This window comes from Tenrec ecaudatus, chromosome 10 (assembly GCF_050624435.1).
Source record: "Tenrec ecaudatus isolate mTenEca1 chromosome 10, mTenEca1.hap1, whole genome shotgun sequence".
In the NCBI taxonomy this organism is placed as follows: domain Eukaryota; kingdom Metazoa; phylum Chordata; class Mammalia; order Afrosoricida; family Tenrecidae; genus Tenrec; species Tenrec ecaudatus.
This window is the reverse complement of record NC_134539.1, coordinates 136667425-136689148: the sequence shown is the minus strand read 5'-3', so window position 1 is coordinate 136689148 and position 21724 is coordinate 136667425. Positions and strand designations below refer to the sequence as shown.

At 45.5% G+C, this 21724-nt stretch overlaps 1 protein-coding gene across 1 annotated transcript; it reads right to left on the bottom strand.

Annotated features, from left to right (window-relative positions):
* Positions 1 to 16372: 16372 nt before the first annotated feature.
* LOC142458737 (uncharacterized) lies at positions 16373 to 20552 on the bottom strand. Its single transcript, XM_075559656.1, has 2 exons — positions 20328 to 20552; positions 16373 to 16789 (listed from the first exon to the last, which is right to left on the bottom strand). Exons 1-2 carry the CDS (start codon positions 20550 to 20552, stop codon positions 16373 to 16375), a joined length of 642 nt encoding a protein of 213 aa, XP_075415771.1.
* Positions 20553 to 21724: the final 1172 nt, after the last annotated feature.

The following is a 21724-nucleotide window of genomic DNA, read 5'->3' as shown; positions in this document are numbered from 1 at the left end:
AGTGCAAATTATTATTGGATGATGTGCAGTGCTGACATTGGAAGTTGGATATGTTTAGGCAATGTCACTGAATTACTCCATATTTCTGTACACTGCTTCTAAGTGTCAGGAGGCTGCCTTTCAATTGCCTTGATGGAGTCTAGCTCCGTTTTCCCACTGATTTTCAGGAATCAACTACTCTAACAAAGATAAAAGGTGAAATCAGTTTGCCATGTGTAGGGATGAATACAGACAGGAAACAAGTAGTTTTCCTTCACTCTGTTGGAAATACGGAAAGAAGCTCCCCCTTCCCAGGGTTCTCTCGGGGTTCTCTTCAGGTGACTGTTGACTGTAAAGCATCTCTCTGTCTTTGGACATTATGAAAATCTAGAGCTAACTCAAGGGCCCGGCAGCCTCTTCTTTAAAATATAACTCTGGGCAATTGCCTCCTGCCTCCCAGTTTCCCGAGAGACTCATATCACCTCACTTAGCATGCTATAAAGATACTAGAAAACCAATAATGTGGTCTTGAAACATGGGTGGAATGGGCTCTGGCCACGTGGCTGTGTAAAGGAGGAGAACTTCTGGCTGCACAATGGCTGCGTTGCTTATGGGCCAGCAATGGCCAGCAGTGGGAGCTCACTAGCTGCTCTGTAGATGAAAAGATCTGGCAGTGGGTTCCTGCTGAGATTAAACTTAAAAACTCATACCGCCTAGGACATCCTTCAGAGCAGTGCCCCACGCCATCCAGGGCCACCGGGAGGTGGAGTGGACTCCATGGCATGTTATAGCAACGACACAGAAAGGGGAAGATCTCTTTCTGAACTCACGATCTCGTTAGTAAATCACCTGTGATACGTCACATTCGGGTTTCATGTTGATTCAATCAAAAACAGTTTGTTTCTCTTCCATTGCTGCGAAGACATTTTCTGGGTCGGGAGGAGACTTCCCGTGTCATGACATTTCCCCAGCACAGGATGGGTTCTATGTAGTTCCATGGCCGATTGTTTCCTAGGGGTTTGCAAAATAGGTCTTGCCTACTAATTTATCCTAATTTTTTCCCCCTGAATTAAGGTCAAGCTTATAGATGGATGGTTTGCAGAATCATGGACCTTGGAATGATATTTGCCTGTTGTAAAGAACTCTTCCTCGCTAAGATTCCATGAAATTCAGTGTGTGGCTTTCCTGCAGTTCCTTAGTGTTCTGGGTAGAATATGCACAGCATCCACTGCCTAAAATCACCCAGAGGCCCTAGGTGTTGTGAAATCGACTTGCTCATTTTTGTTCGTTTGTTTGCTCTCTTTCTAGATAGCATCTTTCCCATTCTACTCTTCTCTCCTGTTGTCTGATAAGACAGACACCACACAGTTAGAACATAGCTTTCACATTGTTTGCATTACGCTCCAGAGGGAGAGCTCAGGTCTTCTCAATCCCACGATCAAACACTGCATCCTTCAGGATGGATGATATTTAAACATAAAGAAACCAAAATACTCACAACTGGACCATTGAGCAACAATATAATACATCAAGAAGAGACGGACGCCGTTACAGATTTAATTTTATTTGGATCTACACCCAACACTCATGGAGACAGGAATCGATACATCAAACAGTGCACTCTGGTGGGCAATTTTCTGAACAAGTCCCTCTGTAACGTGTTACAGAACAAAGATCTCGCTTTGAGCACTAAGGCGGGCCTGATCCACGCTACGGGAGATCTTCTAAGGAGAAGGTTGAGATTGCTCCCCTTTGAAGAGAAGAAACAAAGACGAGGCTTCTTACATTCACTCATGCTCTTTCCATAACAACGTATTTTACTAAAGGATCTAGTTTATAGGTTGTCTTTGATATCCAAGTGATACATAGGAAGAAATGAACTCCTGTGTAATCATCAGTATAACTTACTGAAGGACATGAACAAAGTTAGCCAGCATGGTGCAATGTAACTCCCCCGGGAGATGGAGGGTAACCTGCGTGTCATTCACAACAAGCTGGTGACATTGGGCTACAACCCGAGGAACAACGAGACAAAAAAATAAGACTAAAGGCAATATCGTGATGACAATTCTCCATTAGTGAGGACTCTTTGGAAAAGAAGAAAAAGCGGGGTGGGGGGGGAGCAGGAACCCCTCCAACTCATCCCAAAATAAAATGAACAATGCCATAAATAACTAGCAGAGGTTATGATAGAGATGAGCTAACAGGAAGCAAGCATTTATTCTGGCCTGGATGCTCAGACCGCAGTGGCGTGAACGAGGAGGTACCACCAGTAGGAGACTTCACAGTAGGGTGCCACCTAAGGCTGGAACCCACATTATAAAGGACACAAACAAAGTCAACGTGAAAAACAAGAGATGCCAACCGGAGGGCTCAACTCAGACTTCATTGAAGCTATCAAAAAAGTGAACCATAAACGGGGGTGGAGGCATATTGGCAAGCCATACACCTCAGAATTCAGAGACTTGCTAAGACACCTGCAGGCAGTGTACAGCCAAGCAAGGTCAGGGGTAAGCCATTCGTTGTGGGACTGTGAGGCTTCCTGTCCCACCATGAGGCCTACTGTGAAGCGAATGCATCCGATGCACGCCACCCAGCGGCCGGCCCTTGGTCATTTTCACGCCTCTGTGGTAGCCTGCATTCACGAAACAGTCGTCTGTAGGGAGAATGCTGAATGTTTGTGAAGAGTCCTGTTTTCAGCTTTATTAACTTGGGTCATGCGACTTTATTTATTTATTAACTCGGGCAATAGGCTTGATTGACTTTAGTCCTGTGACTCTGCCCCCAGAGCTGGCTTCACCCTTTGTGCGCAAATAAAATCAACTTTCGAAGCCTAGGGACTGTGGCCCCGATCAACTGATCCAAGTGCGAATGGCTTTGGGACACAGTTGTTTTCCTTTCACCTTCTCCCTTCATGAATGCCGAAGAGCACGGCAGTGAGCACGTCTCCTTTACAGCCCGCTCTGTTTGGATGTTTTATGCGTTTGAATGATTCTAGACTTCAGACCAATCAATCAGTCAATCAAACAATGGCGGGGCAGGACAGAGACTGTTTAGAGAATGCAAACAATCTTAAAGGATAGACGGCCCTTAATAAACTCTCTGTCAGCTGATTGTCAGACCCAGCGCATGAAAATTCCCCATGAAACGAAAGATGCTGTGTACAGACAGTGTGGCTGGATCCAAAGTGAACTTCCTTTGGAGAGGTTAGATGAATTCAATGCCTACGATGATGACCATACATGCCTTAAGAATGTTTGACTCGGAGAATAAATTGCCTCAAAGTTTGGGAGTTTGTGGAATATATCCTGGGGGAGGGGGGTGTTTATATAATTTTTGGTATGTTAATTGAGCCTCCTTTTATTTCCCCCACATGACCTGATGACACAGGCCATCCCAGAATGCCATTTCCATGACATCCAAGAACAAATAAATCTTTAGGTGAGCTGCTAGCTTAAATGCCCTAGTACAGTGTTAGAAATACAATGATGGTAAAAAATACTAGCTAGCTTTTAAAACAGTCTGCTGGGACATAAAGCAATTCTAGTAATAGATCAGCAGTGTGGCCAAGCTGATATTAAGGGCTCAAGTAGAAGGCGAATGTTTTGAGAATGATGATGGCAACAAATGTACAGATGTGCTTGACACAATGGATCTACGTATGGATTGGGATAAGAATTGTACGAGCCCCCAATAAAATGATTTAAAAAATAGTGTAGCCAATGGCATAGAATTCGACCACGTGGAGAATAAGAAAATATATATGGGTAGGCCATCTTTTTAGACAGCTAGAGATACATTGCTCACTTCCACAGATGACAAGCTTAGGGGACTGGACACCGAGACAGTGGATGTTGGGAGGAAATTGGGAATGAACAACATTGACTGCAGGAGCAAATACTGTGTTCCAGACGGATAGTGGAGATGGTCACACAGCTCACCATATGACAGAACTATTGAATTGCATGATGTGAATGATACGCACATAAATAAATAAATAACCCAGTCTGCTGGTCTCAATGTACAAGTGGTTGCTGAGGTCTGGGAAATACAGGCAGAAACGAAAACAAATATATGATAAACGTCTATACGTGGAAACAAAAGTAATCTGCTTTTGAAAACATTTGCTTTCACTGCTAGATAGGAAATCCAAAGCACATGATCTTCCCCGTGTTCTGAACATTGTGTGTATGTGTGTGTGTGTGAAAGAGAGAGGGGCGGGTACTTTATTCAATTGCAATATGGAAATGAACATCTTGGGTCTGCCACCTTTAGGGTCACTGTCAGGTTCAAGACTAATTTGTGGAAGGGCTTGTACCATAAATGTTGCACAAAGAGCAAGGCCACAACATAGACTGGAAGATAGGAAAACTTTATTAGGAAGGAATTAGGGAAGTTTTTCTGGAGCTGGGAAGAGAATTAAGTCATCTTGCAAAGGATAAAGGAAGATACGATAGGACATTAGGGGGGAAAACATTGCAATGAAATAGTAAACAAGTTAAGGACTATTTAGGTACTTAAAGGGAGAGTTTGATGGACCATTATCCAAGGATGAGCCAGGGATGTATCACAGAGATCAGCAGAGATAAAGCAGAAGGACACCGGAGTGAATTCAACCGAACCCTACTGAGACGACCCACCAAGCTGAGAAGTTGGTCAGAGCCAGCTGATTGCGAGCAACACCTGCAGGCGATCAGCTTGTGGCGGTGACTATGAAACTGGAAGGTTGCTTTATGGGAAGCTTGGTCTTAGACAACTTATTCTACCATGAGTAGATCAACAATAGGCAGGTGGGCAGCTGCTGCATTTACAGCAAGTTGGCAGACAGCGGGTCTAGCAGCAGGTGCAGCCGAAGGTCTGGGGCAGGTAACCAGTCAGGCGGACACATGTTGGCTGGTAGCAGGTTCTGTGGCAGTTCACAGGGCCAGAGCAAGCTGGCTGGCAGCAGCAGCTGATAGGGCGGCAGCAGGGCTGGCAGCAGGGCTGGCAGCAGCTGGACACACAGCAGGATGGGCGGCAGCAGGGCTGGCAGCAGCTGGACACACAGGATGGGCGGCAGCAGGGCTGGCAGCAGCTGGACACACAGGATGGGCGGCAGCAAGGCTGGCAGCAGCTGGACACACAGGATGGGCGGCAGCAGGGTTGGCAGCAGCTGGACACACAGCAGGATGGGCGGCAGCAGGGCTGGCAGCAGCTGGACACACAGCAGGATGGGCGGCAGCAGGGCTGGCAGGAGGTGGTGCAGCAGGTGGTCTGACAACAGGTGGGGCGGCAGCAGGGCTGGCAGCAGGTGGGCTGGCAGCAATGGGAGCAGGAGGAGCAGGTCATGGTGTCAGGTGTGGAGGGTGGGCTTCTGTTCAGAGGTGAGTTTCCCAGATTCTGAGCACTCCTTCTGTTCCGGGGCTTTTATGCACTGGACCCCAAAGTTGGGACCAATGAGCAAAACTTTCCTTGTTATTGTTTTCGTTGTTTTCTGTAGCAATTGGGGGACTTGCCAAGGAGGAAGTTGTTCTTGAAGTGTTTAATGTTTCTTAATTAAGAATTATTCATAGAAAAAAATCCCCCCCCCCCCGCACAGATAAAAGGAGACAGTCACGTAGTGAGCATCATTATGCATCCAGTCACCGTCTGGCCATGTAATAATCCCAGTTGGCTGGGTAAGGTCAGGATGACAGTGGGTCCTGGCTTTCTGACCTTGGCAGTACTTAAATTTGGAGGTGCACTCGAAGCGGCACATGATGCTGAGTCATTCGGGACAAACTGAAAGCCTGCTGTGGTGGTCACATAATTTCATGTCAACGTGTTAAGTGTACGGGTGGAGTTTAGCCTGTGATTCAGGTAGCGGCCTGATGATGCCTTCTGTGGGCATGAGGATTCTGGGAACTTCCTTTCTCTCTGCCTTCTTCTTCCTGTTGACAAGCCACGCAGAGACTTGTTGAGTCCTGCAAGAGCCTCTTTCTCTCTGCTTCACCTTCCTGCCGAAGAGCCACCCTCAAAGAGCTGGAGAAGCCACGTGGAGACCCACAGCAGCACTGAGATGCTTCCACTGCCATTGGATCCACGAGACTTTGCATCCCGCAGCCTGGGATCTTCCTGAATTTTGCCTCATTGCATGTGCTGCGTGTGTCTGAAGAAGGCTGGATGGACTAGTATTGGACTTATGGGCTAATATTGGACTTATGGACTTGATTTGGACTGGGCTGGGATGTTATAAAGCGCTCCCTGACACAGCAAGTGCCCCTGGATTTGTTTCTGTAGTCAACGCAGCCTAACACACCTTCCTAGCTCCAAATCTGCTCGCCACAACCTGACGTCAAGGCGACCACAAATAGGCATCTGTGATAACCACCACCCGTGCATTCTGGTTCTAGCACAGAGCCACGTGCAGAAGATGCTCGACACAGATCCACTTGGCAAATGAGAACCCACACAGGTAAACAGAGGCAGAAGCTGCACACTGAAATTCAGGGAGCCTCATCCACTTTACCTCCTGAAATAACCCGTCATGGCGGTTTTCCCGGGATGGGTGTTTCCTTGGAGGTGGGACTGTCAGTGTTATAACCCGGATGCTGTTGTTATTGTTGGGTGCTGTCAAGATAACTTGGATCATTCTTAGCAAAGCAGGGGCCATTGCAGATTCTACTCCTGAGCCCTGGTGGTGCAATCTGCTAAGCGTGAGGTGGCTAGTGGCAAAGTTAGCAGTTTGAAGCCCCCAGCTGCGCCATGACTCTGTTTCCGTGAAGGTGTCAAAGTCACGGAAACCTCAAGGAGCAGTTTTACTTGATTTTACTGGATGGCTTTGAGGTAGAAGTCACTTGATGGTTGAGAGTCTTGTGCTGTTTGGACCTGATGTGAGACCCTTTCACCTGAATATATATATATATACATATATATCTTTATTGATATAAAACTTACATATCATACACTTTCATGGTTAAATCGCTTTTTAAAAGAGTTGTGTGTACAACATCACTTCCTTTTTAAAAACAAGTATCTACCTAGGAGTCGAATTGCTCTTTCGTGTTACACTTCTATGTTTAACCCTCAAGGATCTGCCAACATACATCATTTTACAGCCCCCCAGCAAGGGATGAGGGATGCCATTTCTCCACAGCCTCATCAACATCTCTTACTTTCTGGTTTTACTGTGGTTTGTTGTTGCTGCTGTGTTTTGTGTTTTCATCATAACCTTCTTAGTAGGAGTGAAGTGGTCCACGACTGTGGACTTTGCTTACATCCCCAAAGTGACTAGTAACGTGGATCTGTTTCTCATGTGCCTGTTGACCAGTTGTATCTTTTCTTTGATGAAATGTCACTTTAAGCCCTTTGTCTATCTATAAATTGTTTTTGTTGTTGTAAAGTTATAGGAGTTTTAGAACTATATTTTGGATATGATACTTTTTCTAAGATACATGGTTCCCCTAAATTTCTCCCAATCTGTAGTTGTCTCTGTACTTTAGTGATGAAGTCCTTTGAAGCACAAAGACTTCAGGTTGTGGTGAAGTCTTATTTATTTATTTTGTTTGTAATTGTGCGTGTTATTGGTGTCACAGTTAAGAATCTACTGTGTAAAGCTAGATAGTGAGGCAGTACGCCTATGTTTGCTTCTAAGAAGTTTATGATTTTAATTCTTGTATTTAGGTTCTCCATACATTTTGAGTTAATTTTCATTATGATGTGTGGTGTGGGTACAGCTTCAGTCTTCTATAGGTGGAAATCGAGGTGTTCCAAAAGACCATTCTTTGTCCTATGGAATGGAGTTCAAACCCTGTGGGAAATCAGTTGACCACAGCTATATGGGTTTATTTCTGGATGCTTGATTCTATTCCACTAGTCTATGTGTCTGACTATCATTATGCCACACGGTTTGTATAATGGTAACTTTCAAGTGGTCTGAAGTGAGAAAGTGTGAGCTTTTCTCTTTGTTCTTTTTTTTTTCAAGATTGCTTTGGCTATTCGGGATCTCTTGTAGGTCCACATAAATTTGAAGATTGGAAGTAAGGCTGCTAAGAAATTTGGTAGGCATTGCATTGAATCTATAGACTGCAAGGGGCAGTGTTGAGATCTTAGCAGCATTGCTACTTCCTATTCGTTAGCACCCACTTATTTAGGACTTCCATAATTTCTTACAGTAGTATTTCAGAGTGTTCACTGTATATATTTCTTTGAGTTTTAACATGTGAGAAACTTTTTTTTGAGGCATTTCACTCATTTTAAAACTGCAAATCATTCATTTCCAACTTGGTAGTTTACCAAAAGGTGAACACACCCATGTTCACTTACTATGACCGAGATGTGGGTCCTTAGCCTCACACCCTCCAAATTGTCATGCCCTTCTCGCTCAAACCCTCAACACCATCATACCATCTCCACTCATAGCTAAAGGCAGGAAATCACTCTATTGACCTGCAACCAAAGAGATCCATTTAGGGTGTTTTTGAATGTCACACCAACGAAATAATAGAGATTTGACATCTTTCTTCCCACTTTATGATTGCAAGATTCATCCACATAGTCATCTGTGCTTCATTTAATTTTAACTGCTGTGTAATATTGCATTCATTGACCTGCCATTATTTAGTTGTTCACTCCACGGTTGAGACATGGGAGTCGTTCACAGTTTGGGATCATTAGAAATTGTGCTTCTGTGACCATTTTTGTACAGGTATAAACATTTCTGTTCGGTCGAAACCTAGGAATAGAGCTGCTTGGTTCAATGTGTTGCACTGCTCTGCATACACGTCTATCTTTCATTCAATTTATTACTAGGTAGCTCCTTTTGATGCTCTTATAGATGCTACCATTTTTAAAAATCAGCTTTTAAAGTTTCTAACCTACAGCAAAAGAATTCATTTTCACATATTGATCTTGTGTACAAATTCCCTTAGCCCCTGTCATCGTTTGTCCACAGATTACTCTGAAATTGCTGCATGCACAGTCATATAATTTATAAATAGTAATAGTTTTATCCATCTCATATCAGTGTTTTGATTTGCCTTTTAAATTCATTTTTCAAGAGCAGTTTTAAGGTCACGGCACCTGGTGTCGAAGTGCAGCTCATACTCATGCATGCCCCCTCCACCCTGCCCACAGTTCCTCCAATTTTTAACCCTTTTAAAAACTCACTGCCATCAAGTCAACGCTGACTCATAGCGATCCCCTGTGGGTTTCTGAGATGATAACTGTTTACAGGAGTAGAAAGCCCACTCTTTCTCCTGTATAGGGTAGTGGTTAGGCTTTGGGCTGTGAACTGTAAGTCCAGTAGTTCGAAACCACCAGCCACTCCAGGGGAGAAAGATGGACCTATCTACCCCCATAAAGAGTACAGTCTTGGGAACTCATGGGGCCAATTCTGCCCTGCCTTAAAGGGTCACCCTACTAATAGCAAAAGAAAAGAAATTATAAAAATCAGGGCTGAGATTCAGGAGAGGGAAAATAAAAAAAATATGCAAAAAAAATTAATATCACTAAAAGTTGGTTCTTTGAAAAGATAAACAGGATCGATAGACCATTGGCAAACCTAACCAAAGAAAGGAGGGAACAAATCTCAATAGCAAGAATAAGGGATGAAAGAGGGGTCATTACAACAGACCCTAATGAAATCAAAAGGATAGTTACACAGTACTATGAAGGATTGTACTCCAATGAATTCAACAATTTGGAAGAAATGGACAAATTCCTGGAAAAACAATCCCTCCCTAGACTATCCTCGGTGGACATCAAGAATTTCAACAGACCCATAGCAATAAAAGAAATAGAAAAGGTTATCAAGGGATTACCAACAAAAAAATCCCCTGGACCAGATGGATACACTGGAGAATTCTATCAAGCATTCAGGGTAGAACTAATACCAATCCTACACAAACTTTTCCAGAACATAGAAAAAGATGGCAAACTCCCAAACTCCTTCTATGAAGCTAGTATAACTCTGATACCTAAACCGGGCAAGGATCCCACAAGAATCGAGAACTACAGACCTATATCCCTAATGAACATTGATGCAAAAATCCTTAACAAAATACTAGCCAACAGAATACAAAAGTATATAAAACAAATAATTCACCATGACCAAGTGGGATTCATACCAGGGATGCAGGGATGGTTCAACATACGAAATACCATTAGTATTATTCGTCACATTGACATGAAAAAGTATAAGAATCACATGATAATATCAATAGATGCAGAAAAAGCATTAGACAACATCCAACACCAATTCCTGTTTAAGACACTAGCGAAGATAGGAATGGAAGGAAAGTTCCTCAAGACAATACAAGCTACCTATGAAAAACCAACAGCCAAAGTCATAGTCAATGGAAAAAAGACTAACACAATCCCACTGAAAAAGGGGACCAGACAAGGATGCCCCTTGTCCCCACTCCTATTTAATATCGTGCTGGAGGTTTTAGCTAACAGCATAAGGCAAAGAAGTGATATCAAAGGTATTCGTCTGGGGAAGGAAGAGGTGAAACTATCATTATTTGCAGATGATATGATTTTATATATGGAAAATCCCAAAAGTTCCACAAGGGGAGTACTGGAAGCAATAGAGGAGTTTGGCAGAGTGGCAGGATACAAGATCAACAAACAGAAGTCCATCGGATTGTTATACACATCAGATAAGACCACAGAAGAAGAGATCAAAAAGGTGGTACCCTTCACAATAGCCAAACACAAACTGAAATATCTAGGGATACACCTGACTGAAAAAAACAAAAGATCTATATAGGGAAAACCATAGAACACTATTACAAGAAACCAAGAGCTACCTCAACAAATGGAAGAATATTCCATGCTCTTGGATTGGGAGACTTAATATAGTTGTCAGTTCTGCCAAAGGCACTATATAAGTTTAATGCTATCCCGATACAATTACCATCATCTTTCTTCAAAAAAATGGAAAAACTTATTACCAACTTCATATGGAGAGGGAAGAAGCCCAGAATTAGCAGAGAACTCCTCAAGAAGAAGGACACCGTGGGAGGGCTTGCTTTACCTGACTTTGGCACGTACTATGCAGCCACAGTTCTCAAAACTGCATGGTATTGGTACAATGACAGATACTCAGACCAATGGAAAAGAACTGAAAACCCAGAAATAAAAGCATCAGCATACACACAGCTGATCTTTGACAAGGGCCCCAAAAATATCAAATGGGAAGCAGATGCCCTCTTTAACAAGTGGTGCTGGAAAAAATGGATATCAACATGCAGAAAAATGAAGCAAGACCCTTATCTCACTCCATGCACAAGAATAAACTCAAGGTGGATCACAGACCTTGAAGTTAAACCCCAAACTATTAGGACCATCAATGAGGGAATTGGGACCAACTTGAGAACTTTGGCTCAGGGAATACACAGGCTATCAGAAATAGGGAAGGACACAAACACAGAGGAAGCACAAATTGACAAATGGGATATACTGAAGATAAAACACTTGTGTACATCCAAAGAATTCACCAAGAGAGTAATAAGAGAGTCCACAGACTGGTAAAACATCTTTAGTAATGACACATCAGACAAAGGCCTTATTACTAAAATCTACAATACTCTGCTAGCTTCCAAAAAGAAAAAAACCAATAGCCCACTTGAAAGGTGGGCAAAGGACTTGAACAGAAGTTTTCACAGGCGCAGAAATCCGAATGGCCAACAAACATATGAGAAAATGTTCCCGATCTTTAGCCATAAGAGAAATGCAAATTAAAACAAAAATGAGGTACCACCTGACACCCTCAAAGGTAGCCCAATTCAAAAAATCAGAAAGCAACAAGTGTTGGAGGGGCTGTGGGGAGACAGGAACTCTCATCCACTGCTGGTGGGACTGTAAGTATGTACAGCCACTATGGAAATCAATCTGGTGATACCTAAAACAGATGGAAATAGAGTTACCATATGACCCAGCAATCCCCCTACTGGGCATATACCCAGAAGAGGCAAGAAACAAACCAAGACCAGACATCTGTGCTCCAATGTTCATTGCGGCACAGTTCACAATTGCAAGGAGTTGGAAGCAACCCAAATTTCCATCAACTGACGATTGGATTAAAAAACTGTGGTATATACATACAATGGAGTACTACACATCAATAAAAAGCAGTGATGAACGTATGAGGCACATAGTGGCATGGGAAGAACTGGAGGAAATCATGCTAAGCGAGGTAAGTCAGGCACAAAAGGACAAGAACAACATGAGCCCGCTGAGGTAAGAATTAAAAAAATTTTTTAAAAGCAAAAGTGGCATAGGGAAAAAAGCTACTGTATACAAACATTTTAGGGGTGAAGACTGTGTAGTATGGAAGAGACCAGACCAAAACCAGGGATGTACATGGTAGACAATGGTGGAGGAGGTGGGGAAAGGAAAACAAAAGGATGAATACAAGGAAGAAAAGGGTAGTGGGGTCATGGGGCATTAATCCACCCAAGGGGAGGGTACTGTTTATATCTCCACAGGGAAAGTGGGACCAGACTTCAACCCAGTGTCGCAAGGTGTGAATGCAATATCCCGGCGTGGAGTAGGAAACCAGTGGAGAGGTCTGGGAGGCTGGCCCCAGCACCATAAATTAAGTGGATTCCTGTCCCTCCCCCGAAAAGAATTTGTTCCAAAGGATGACATTGACTCTGCAGCTCCGGGAGATGAACATATCTGATCAGAGCACATGGGAGAAGATGAAGGGGCAGGAGGAGAGAGTGGAGCACAGCCTGGCCCACCAGGCCGTGATGATCCTGAGTAGAGCAGCCAGTCCACAGAGAGAACAACATGGCTGGCCCCACTATGAGACATGATGCCCCTCTGTGACTAAGGGCGATACAGGGGACAGCACTGGAGACACAGTGTGGGAATTACACCTGACCTGATCCCACCACACCGAGGCAAATCACTGGGGGAGTGCAGCGGAACAGCAAGGGAATGGAGTGGCAAGGTCCCCAGGGAATGCTGAAAGTGGACTTTGGGGCCAGGGCGTGGTGCCCCAACAGACTGGACTGGAAAACGCTCCTAAGGGCCAGCAAACGATCCCTGAACTAGCTACAAGCTTTTTTCTTGTGAACTGTTTTGTTCTGTTCTTTGTCAGTGGTTTGTTTTTGTTGTTTTGTTGTCTGGTTGTATACTGTTGCTTTGTTTTCCTTTGTCTTGTTTTCGTGCATGTTAGTGTCTCCACAGGTCTGTCTGAATAGGACAGGCTGGATGAACTATCTGGAGGAAAAACAACGGGACCGACAGTTCCGGGGGGACTTGGGGTGGGGGGGTAGGAGGGATAAGGAAGTGGTGTTAACAAACCCAGGGACAAGGGAAAAACATGGGACCCCCAAATGGTAGAGAAGGGGGAGTGGCAGGCCTGGTGGGAAATGATCAAGGGTAAGGTTGCTTAGAGAAGAGGTATACTCTAGCCCAGGTGGCGACGAAGCATGGTAGTAGGGCAGGAGAAAAGTCGAGGGAGATGGAGGAAAGAGCTAGGAGTCAAAGGGCATTCATGGAGGTCTAGACAAAGACATGTACATGCAAATATATATAGGAGGATGGGGAAATAGATCTATGTGTCTATATTTATAGGTCAAGTATTAAGGTGGCGGAAGGACCTTGGGCCTCTACTCAAACACTCCCTCAATGCATGAATACCTTCTTTTATTAAATTGGAACTCTATGATGCTCACTCTCCCTACACAACGGCTGGAGTCAAAGTGGGTGAACAAGTAAATGTGGTGAAGAAAGCTGATGGTGCCTGGCTATCAAAAGAGAAAGTGACTGGGGTCTTAAAGGCTTGAAGATAAACAAGCGGCCATCTAGCTCAGAAGCAACAAAGTCCACATGGAAGAACACACCAGCCTGTGTGATCGAGTGGTCCCGAAGGGATCAGTTACCAGGCATCAAAGAACAAAAAGTCATATCATTGACTGCACATCTCCATGATAGGATCGCTGAAGACAAATGGGTGCATAAGCAAATGTGGTGAAGAAAGCTGATGGTGCCCGGCTATCAAAAGAGATAGTGTCTGGGGTCTTAAAGGCTTGAAGGTGAACAAGCGGCCATCTAGCTCAGAAGCAAAAAAGCCCACATGGAAGAAGCACACCGGCCAGTGCGATCACGAGGTGCCAAAGGGACCAGGTATAAAGGCATCATGCAAAAAAAAAAGATATATGTGTGTCTATATATGTATATATATATATATATATATATATATATATATATATATATATCATATTGAATGAAGGGGGAAGTGCAGAGTGGAGACCCAAGGCCCAAGTGTCGGCCAGTGGAGATCCCCTCACAGAGGGGTTCAGGAGAGGAGAAGGGTCAATGAGGGTGCGAGGTAGTACTGATGAAGAACACAGTTTTCCCCCGGGTCCTGGATGCTTCCTCCCCCCAACTCCCATGATCCGAATGCTGCCTTGCAGGGCTGGATAGGGCAGAGGTTGCACACTGGTGCATATGGGGGCTGGAGGCACAGGGAATCCAGGGTGGATGATACCTTCAGGACCAGGGGGTGAGGGGCGATGCTGGGAGAGCGGAGGGCGAGTGAGTTGGAAAGGGGGAACTGATTATAGGGGTCCACGTGTGACCTCCTCACTGGGAGAGGGACGGCAGAGAAGGGGGGGAGACTCCGGATAGGGCAAAATATGACAAAATAACGATGTATAAATTACCAAGGGCACATTGGGAGGGGGGAGCGGGGAGGGAGGGGAAAAAATAGAGGACCTGATGCAAAGGGCTTAAGTGGAGAGCGAATGCTTTGAGAATGATTGGGGCAGGGAATGTATGGATGTGCTTTATACAATTGATGTATGTATATGTATGGATTGTGATAAGAGTTGTGTGAGTCCCTAATAAAATGTAAAAAAAGAAAAAAAAAAGAATGACGAGGGCAACAAATGTATAAGGGAGCTTTGCTTAATTGATGTATGTATGGATTGTGATAAGAGTTGTATGAGCCCCAATAAAAATATTTATTAATTTAAAAAATTGCCTTCCACTGGGGTTCCTGGAATCAGCTCATTTTCATTTTTCCCTCCCCCTCCCTCATGAACCCTTAATAATTTATAAACTATTATTTTATCTTATCGTACACTGCTCGGCATCTCCCTTCATCCACTTTCCTGTTGCCCATCCCCCAGAGAGGAGGTTATATGTACACCCCCAAGATCGGTTCCCCCTTTCTACTCCCCTTCCCTCCCGGTATCAGGGTTCAGTGTAGCAATAATGAAACTCACAACCTTCCTCTAGTTCTTAAACGCTTCCTCCCTCACAACTATCATTATCCCAATTCTACCTTGCAAACCTGGTTAGACCAGAGGATGCACAGCGGTACAGTTGGGATCTGGAAACACTGGGAATCTAGGACAGATGAACCCCTCAGGACCAACGGTGAAAGAGCTTTTTTTTTAAAAAAGAAATCAGTCCATTTGACTGAGCCTCTTTCATCAGGGTACTATGGAAACTCAAGTGTGGATACCAATGAATTGCATGAGTGACGGCCAGAGCCGGAGACAAGGACAGACTCCTTTCTTTAACAAGGCTTCGTCAACGCAGCCCCTGCTACCTTCCCACCTACCTGCCGCTCAGCGAGGTGTGGGAAGCACCTGTGGGAGGAACTTTGTACACAGAAACATGATCTGCATTTACAAGGGGTTATTATTTCCATGGCCAAAGATGAAGTCCAAGTACACATTTTGCTATTGCCCAGACTCCGCTGTCATTTCTCCTTGCGTAGCCCCAGTGTCAGATACGAGTCTGTCCATCTGCTAATTTTCTCATGTGAATATGGAGATAGCAATCTGTGCTTGGTGGTAATGGAGCTCAGCCTGAATAATGCATACAGAAGGCAACATGCAGCTAAATCCTCAAATCAGGAATATGGTACAAAAAACAAAAAATTCATATGGGACGGGTTTGGCGGCAACATTTATTTGAAGGCGAGTGAGAAGACTATGTGTGTGGCAGAAAACACAAAGTGGTCGTGGAAAGAATTAAGGAAGACACATGAATCGTGAAAACATGGGAAGTAGGAACACAAGCATGGATATTGCTTACCTCTCACAGAAAGCTACAGGAAAAGTAAAGAGGATCTTTTCCCTAAACTATGTAGAGGATGAAAGTGAAGAACTTAAGTGGAGGCCGTAACTTCATACTTAGAAGAGACCAAGTTAAGACTTGAGCCACGAGGCAGAAGGAGCAAGTCGTCCTTACTCTACCAGGGGATCCACAAGCTTCTACACAAGCAAGCGTGTAATGGAAACTTTGGCTCTATGTTGGCGGTCAGCAGAGTTAAAGAAAGACATTGGTCCAGGAATGACAAGTCAGCTACCAGGAGTTTGGTCTGCATGGATGGTGGTTATTGGGTGAACTGGAAAGCAGCAGGAAGGGTGGCAGCAGCTGGACATGCAGTTGGCAGACAGTGGGTCTAGCAGCAGGTGCAGCCGAAGGTCTGGGGCAGGTAACCAGTCAGGCGGACACATGTTGGCTGGTAGCAGGTTCTGTGGCAGTTCACAGGGCCAGAGCAAGCTGGCTGGCAGCAGCAGCTGATAGGGCGGCAGCAGGGCTGGCAGCAGGGCTGGCAGCAGCTGGACACACAGGATGGGCGGCAGCAGGGCTGGCAGCAGCTGGACACACAGGATGGGCGGCAGCAAGGCTGGCAGCAGCTAGACACACAGCAGGATGGGCGGCAGCAGGGCTGGCAGCAGCTGGACACACAGGATGGGCGGCAGCAGGGCTGGCAGCAGCTGGACACACAGGATGGGCGGCAGCAGGGCTGGCAGGAGGTGGTGCAGCAGGTGGTCTGACAACAGGTGGGCCGGCAGCAGGGCTGGCAGCAGGTGGGCTGGCAGCAATGGGAGCAGGAGGAGCAGGTCATGGTGTCAGGTGTGGAGGGTGGGCTTCTGTTCAGAGGTGAGTTTCCCAGATTCTGAGCACTCCTTTTGTTCCGGGGCTTTTATACACTGGACCCCCAAAGTTGGGACCAATGAGCAAAACTTTTCCTTGTTTATGGCGTTGTCTTATTCCTTAGGAATATGGTCCTAAGAGGAAGTTGTCCTCTAAGAGTTTGGAAGCTTCTGCAAATTAGTGCATCAATCTTTATCTTAATTGGCCGTACTATTTTAGAATCTGTCCCGGACGTGAGAAAGGAAGCAATTAGCAGCAGCAGCGTTTTTGATCACAAGATCATCTGCTTAATTGGTAGTTCCTGCTATCCAGGTCAAGGTGAGAAGAGGTGTCCCTTTCAGCTTTGCCTTTGTTGTTGTTGTTACTTAGATTGAGAAACGTCTCTGGGGAGGACCACGAAATGTCAACTCTGCCTGGGTCAAAATCTCCCCAAGCAGAAAAGTCGGATCAATGCTACAAGGGGAGTATGGCCACGTACTCTACATGCTTAGCTCCGTTTCCTCCAAGGTCTGTAGGCAGAGGAGGCTGGCACCATCTTTTTCGTATGCGAATCAGCACCAGATTTGCCGGAAGGAGGGTGGAAGCATCAGATTTAGGAAGCATCATTCCGGTAACGTGGCCTTTTAGGATAAAGGCGTGATGACACTTTCATAAATTGGCCCATGAAACCCCATGGGTCATAACAGAACATTATCCAAATGCAAGGCTGGAAGCTTAGCGCAGATCGTCAGGGTCGCATTAAACAACTCACGCAGATTTTGTCTCATCTCGCTCATCGCCCCCCTCCCCCCACCCACGTGCCCTTCTTTATCCCACTTCCCTCCTGTGTTCACTTCAACTGTTGGTATGACGTCATGTCTTTGGTGGGTGTTTTTTTGAGGGTCATTCATCTGGGAGGCTGTATCGTACGCCACTCCTTTGTAGAACAGAATGGCATTTCGTTGTATGGAGTGCATGTATGTACCACATGGTGCTTATCCATTCATCCGCTCACGGACACGGGCGTCCTGTGCCCTTTAGGAACCGTGCTGATCTAAATCTTCATGTACAGGGATCTGTGCAAGCGCAGGCCTCTGTTTCTCTTGCGGAGAGAGCGATGGGTTTACAGGGTAACTCTATGCCCAAGAGGAGAGAGACTTTCAAAGAGTTTGAGAAAGCGTTGCCCCATTTAGCTTCCCTTTCAGCAGTGTGAGAACACCTCCTGCGCGGTCTTGCCGACTCCCATAACGCCAGTCACAATGCCCTTCATTCATCTATGATCTTAGTATTGTGAGTCATCTCCCTTTCCAGCACCCCCGCCCCCGCGCCCAGCTTCCTCTAGCTTGAAGTTAGTCGTTTTTCTGCTCAGTTAGAGGAACTGCCAGGTTTCATGGGGTCTCTATTGCTTTCCCAGTGTCTTTCAGTTACTTACAGGGGAGTATATATTGTTTTCTTCCTCCAGCATGCTGTTGGCTAGCTGTGCTCTTCATTCCTAGGTTCGTAAATTGGAGAGTCTGATTATTTCTTGGCGCTGCCGATGCACCTGGTCTTTAGTTCTCCTGACCTCTTCTGGGAGCCTCGGGGTGCTGGTAAGGGTCGCCCTTCACCTCCACGTGCTCATGGATTTGCCAAATCGCATACAGTTGTTGGTTTCCAATTTAATTCCGTGGTCGGTTGGGAACGTACTTCGCATCCAACCCTTTACAAGTACAGAAGCCTGTGGTGTGGCTAAGCAGACGGCGCACCGTGCACAAGACTCCACCTATGCTCGGGAACAAGGCATATCTGCTGCTGTTGGACGGAGTGTCTGAAGGTGGTACGTGGGTATACTTTGTTTACGTTTTGCAATTTTATAGCATTTAAAAATATGCAAAGTGTATTAAATGGCACAAAATGCTCTTCCTGTATCTATTAAGACAATGATGGGACTGTTTTTTCAAGGGATGAACGACATTGAGCAATTTTCAAATGTTCTATCTACCGTGCATCGCTGGGAGACACCAACTTGCTCATGATGTTTTGGCCATGGTGTGCGCCGCAGATGCCGCTTCCTTGCTTGTACATTGCTTAGAGGGTGCACCTCTGTGGGTTGTAGGCTTATGCTTGCCTGTAACTTTCCTTTAGAATTAGGTTTGGTCATCAAAACTATACTCGATATATAAAACAATTGGTGAATTATTTCCTTTTTATAATATCCAGAAGAATTTTAATAAGTTCTTATTTTCCATCTTGACGCTCTGATTTTTGCCAAAAAGCACTGGTGGAAACCATGAGTACTTGAATAGTGTGTGTGTGTGTGTTTCAGGAAAGAAGTCAGTGTTTAAAATTGTCCAATTTCTTGGGTGGATAAAAATTCAGTTCAGAGTTTACATTCCCCATGCCAACTTCATTTTTTGTAGGAAACGGTGTGGTACGTGCACATTTTAAGGAATGTGGCTATGAACTTCCCCATACTATAACCCTCATCTGTCTTAGAATATATTATGAACAATTCCTTTTCATTTTCTTCTCCAGTCCCTCTACTTCTACCAAGAAAAGTGTCTTGGAGAGGAAATAGTAAGATTCTCAGTGCATCAGATCAAAGTGTGTGAGTGTTATTGTCATGTTCACTAGGAAGGGATGGAGGGACCCTGAGCTAACATGAGAAGTTCAGGGGACTAGAACTCCTGAACTTACGCAAGTCACACTCTCAAGGACAGATTGCCCGGCATGCTCTTGGACTTGACCATCAAATTGGGCATTTGTGAGAAAGAGTAGGGTGTTGAGGGGCGGGCATGCATGAAGTGTGGTATGAATGTAAGTTCTTGGGAAAGAAATGCCATGGAAACAGATGCAAAACATGGAAAAGATGTAGTATCGATTTTATTAGGAAATAAACAGGGAGAGCTCCCTGTGATTAAGAAGCCACCTCAAAGTCAACATCAAGAGAGTAAAGCAAGACACAAGAGTAGTGCATACATCGACAAAGTATTTATTGCTTTTATGCAGAGAGGTAATAAAAAGCCACGAAGTGTCTGTTTTTAAGTTGCTGTGGTGATTCTTTTTCCACACCTGAGAGTGGCACCTGGTCAAGAAGAGAGACAGCAGAGCAGGAGATGGGACCCTGGCCCACGGACAAAGATAAAACCAGAGCAAAGGAGGCTGCGCCGCATAAAGCTGATTCTCGAGATTTATATGAGAAGTTTAGGCAGGGTTGGGGAAGGGAAGTTGGAATGTGACAGGCAGTGGATCCTCATCAAGAGGATGAGGAGCAGGGAGGTCGGCAGCAGCTGGAGTCACAGGCAGGATGGATACAGGTCACCATGAAGCAGGTGCTGGCAGCAGCCTGGATGGCAGCGGGTCTAGCAGCAGGTGCAGCCAAAGGTCTGGGGCAGGTAACCAGTCAGGCGGACACATGTTGGCTGGTAGCAAGTTCTGTGGCAGTTCACAGGGCCAGAGCAAGCTGGCTGGCAGCAGCAGCTGATAGGGCGGCAGCAGGGCTGGCAGCAGCTGGACACACAGCAGCTAGGGCGGCAGCAGGGCTGGCAGCAGGTGGACACACAGCAGGATGGGCGGCAGCAGGGCTGGCAGCAGCTGGACACACAGGATGGGCGGCAGCAGGGCTGGCAGCAGCTGGACACACAGGATGGGCGGCAGCAGGGCTGGCAGCAGGGCTGGCAGCAGGTGGTGCAGCAGCTGGACTGACAACAGGTGGGGCGGCAGCAAGGGGAGCAGCAGGTCATGGTGTCAGGTGTGGAGGATGGGCTTCTGTTAAGAGGTGAGTTTCCTGGATTCTGAGCACTGCTTAGTTCGGGGGGCTTTTATACACTGGTCCCCCAACGTTGGGACCAATGAGCAAATCTTTTCCTTGATACTGTGTTTGTTTTTTTCCTGCTCCCCAAGGGAACAGCCAAGGAGGAAGTTGCTCTCTAAGAGTTTTGAAGTTTGTGAAAATTAGGGTTTTAATATCTTTCTTATTGAGGAAGATTCTTATAGACCATTTTCCCAAAAGGGGAAAGAAAGCAATTAGCAGCAGCAGCAGCATTTCTGACCACGTGATATTGTCTGGTCGTGTGATAGTTCCATCTGTCCTGGGGCAGCTCAGTACTGCTGTGCTATCCCTTCTTGGTCTCTTGTGGTATCATTCAAGGTGGGAATTATCTGTAGCGGGTGGTGGTGGGGGGCAGAATGTTGAAGCACTCCCTGATGAGTGTAAACCTTATAACAACAACATCCTCTTAGCCATCCAGTCAACGCTGACTCATGGTGACGCTGTAGAGCAGAGCATCAATGCTGCTCCTTATGGTTTCACAACTTGTGACAGTCAGGGGTTTTTTGCCCTCATGTCTCCCGTAAGAAGATAGGGGTGCAGTTTAGCCTGTCAATTAGGTCATAGCTTGATGACCTCATTTGAAGGTGCCAGCGTGATCAATGGCTATCTGGAGGCTGGTCTCTCTCTCTCTCTCTCTCTCTCTCTATTTTTTCTTCCTTCCGTTCTCTCTTTGCCTTCACCTTTCTGTTGAGGAGCCACACTGAGGCCTGCCAGAGCCCTGTGATGCCTCCAACACCATCGGAGACACAGGACTTTCCACACCCCGGCCTGCGTTCTTCCTACATTGTGCATCACTGCATGTAGCTGTGTGAGTCCAAAAAGAGACTTGTGGACTGGTATTGGACTTGAGGATTTGAGTTGGACTTGGTTGGGATGCTTGCCTGATATAGAAATACTTCTTGACATGAAACTCTCTCTTACAGGTGTCACTGGATTTTATCCTCTAGTCAATCGGCCTAATGCACAACTATGTTAGAAGTCCAGTGCTCTCTACTAGCCCAACGGGGCTCTGAATTTAACCCTGCTTGGGCCAAATCTGTTTATCTACAAAAGTCTGAGTCAGGGCATCAACAGGTCTCCACA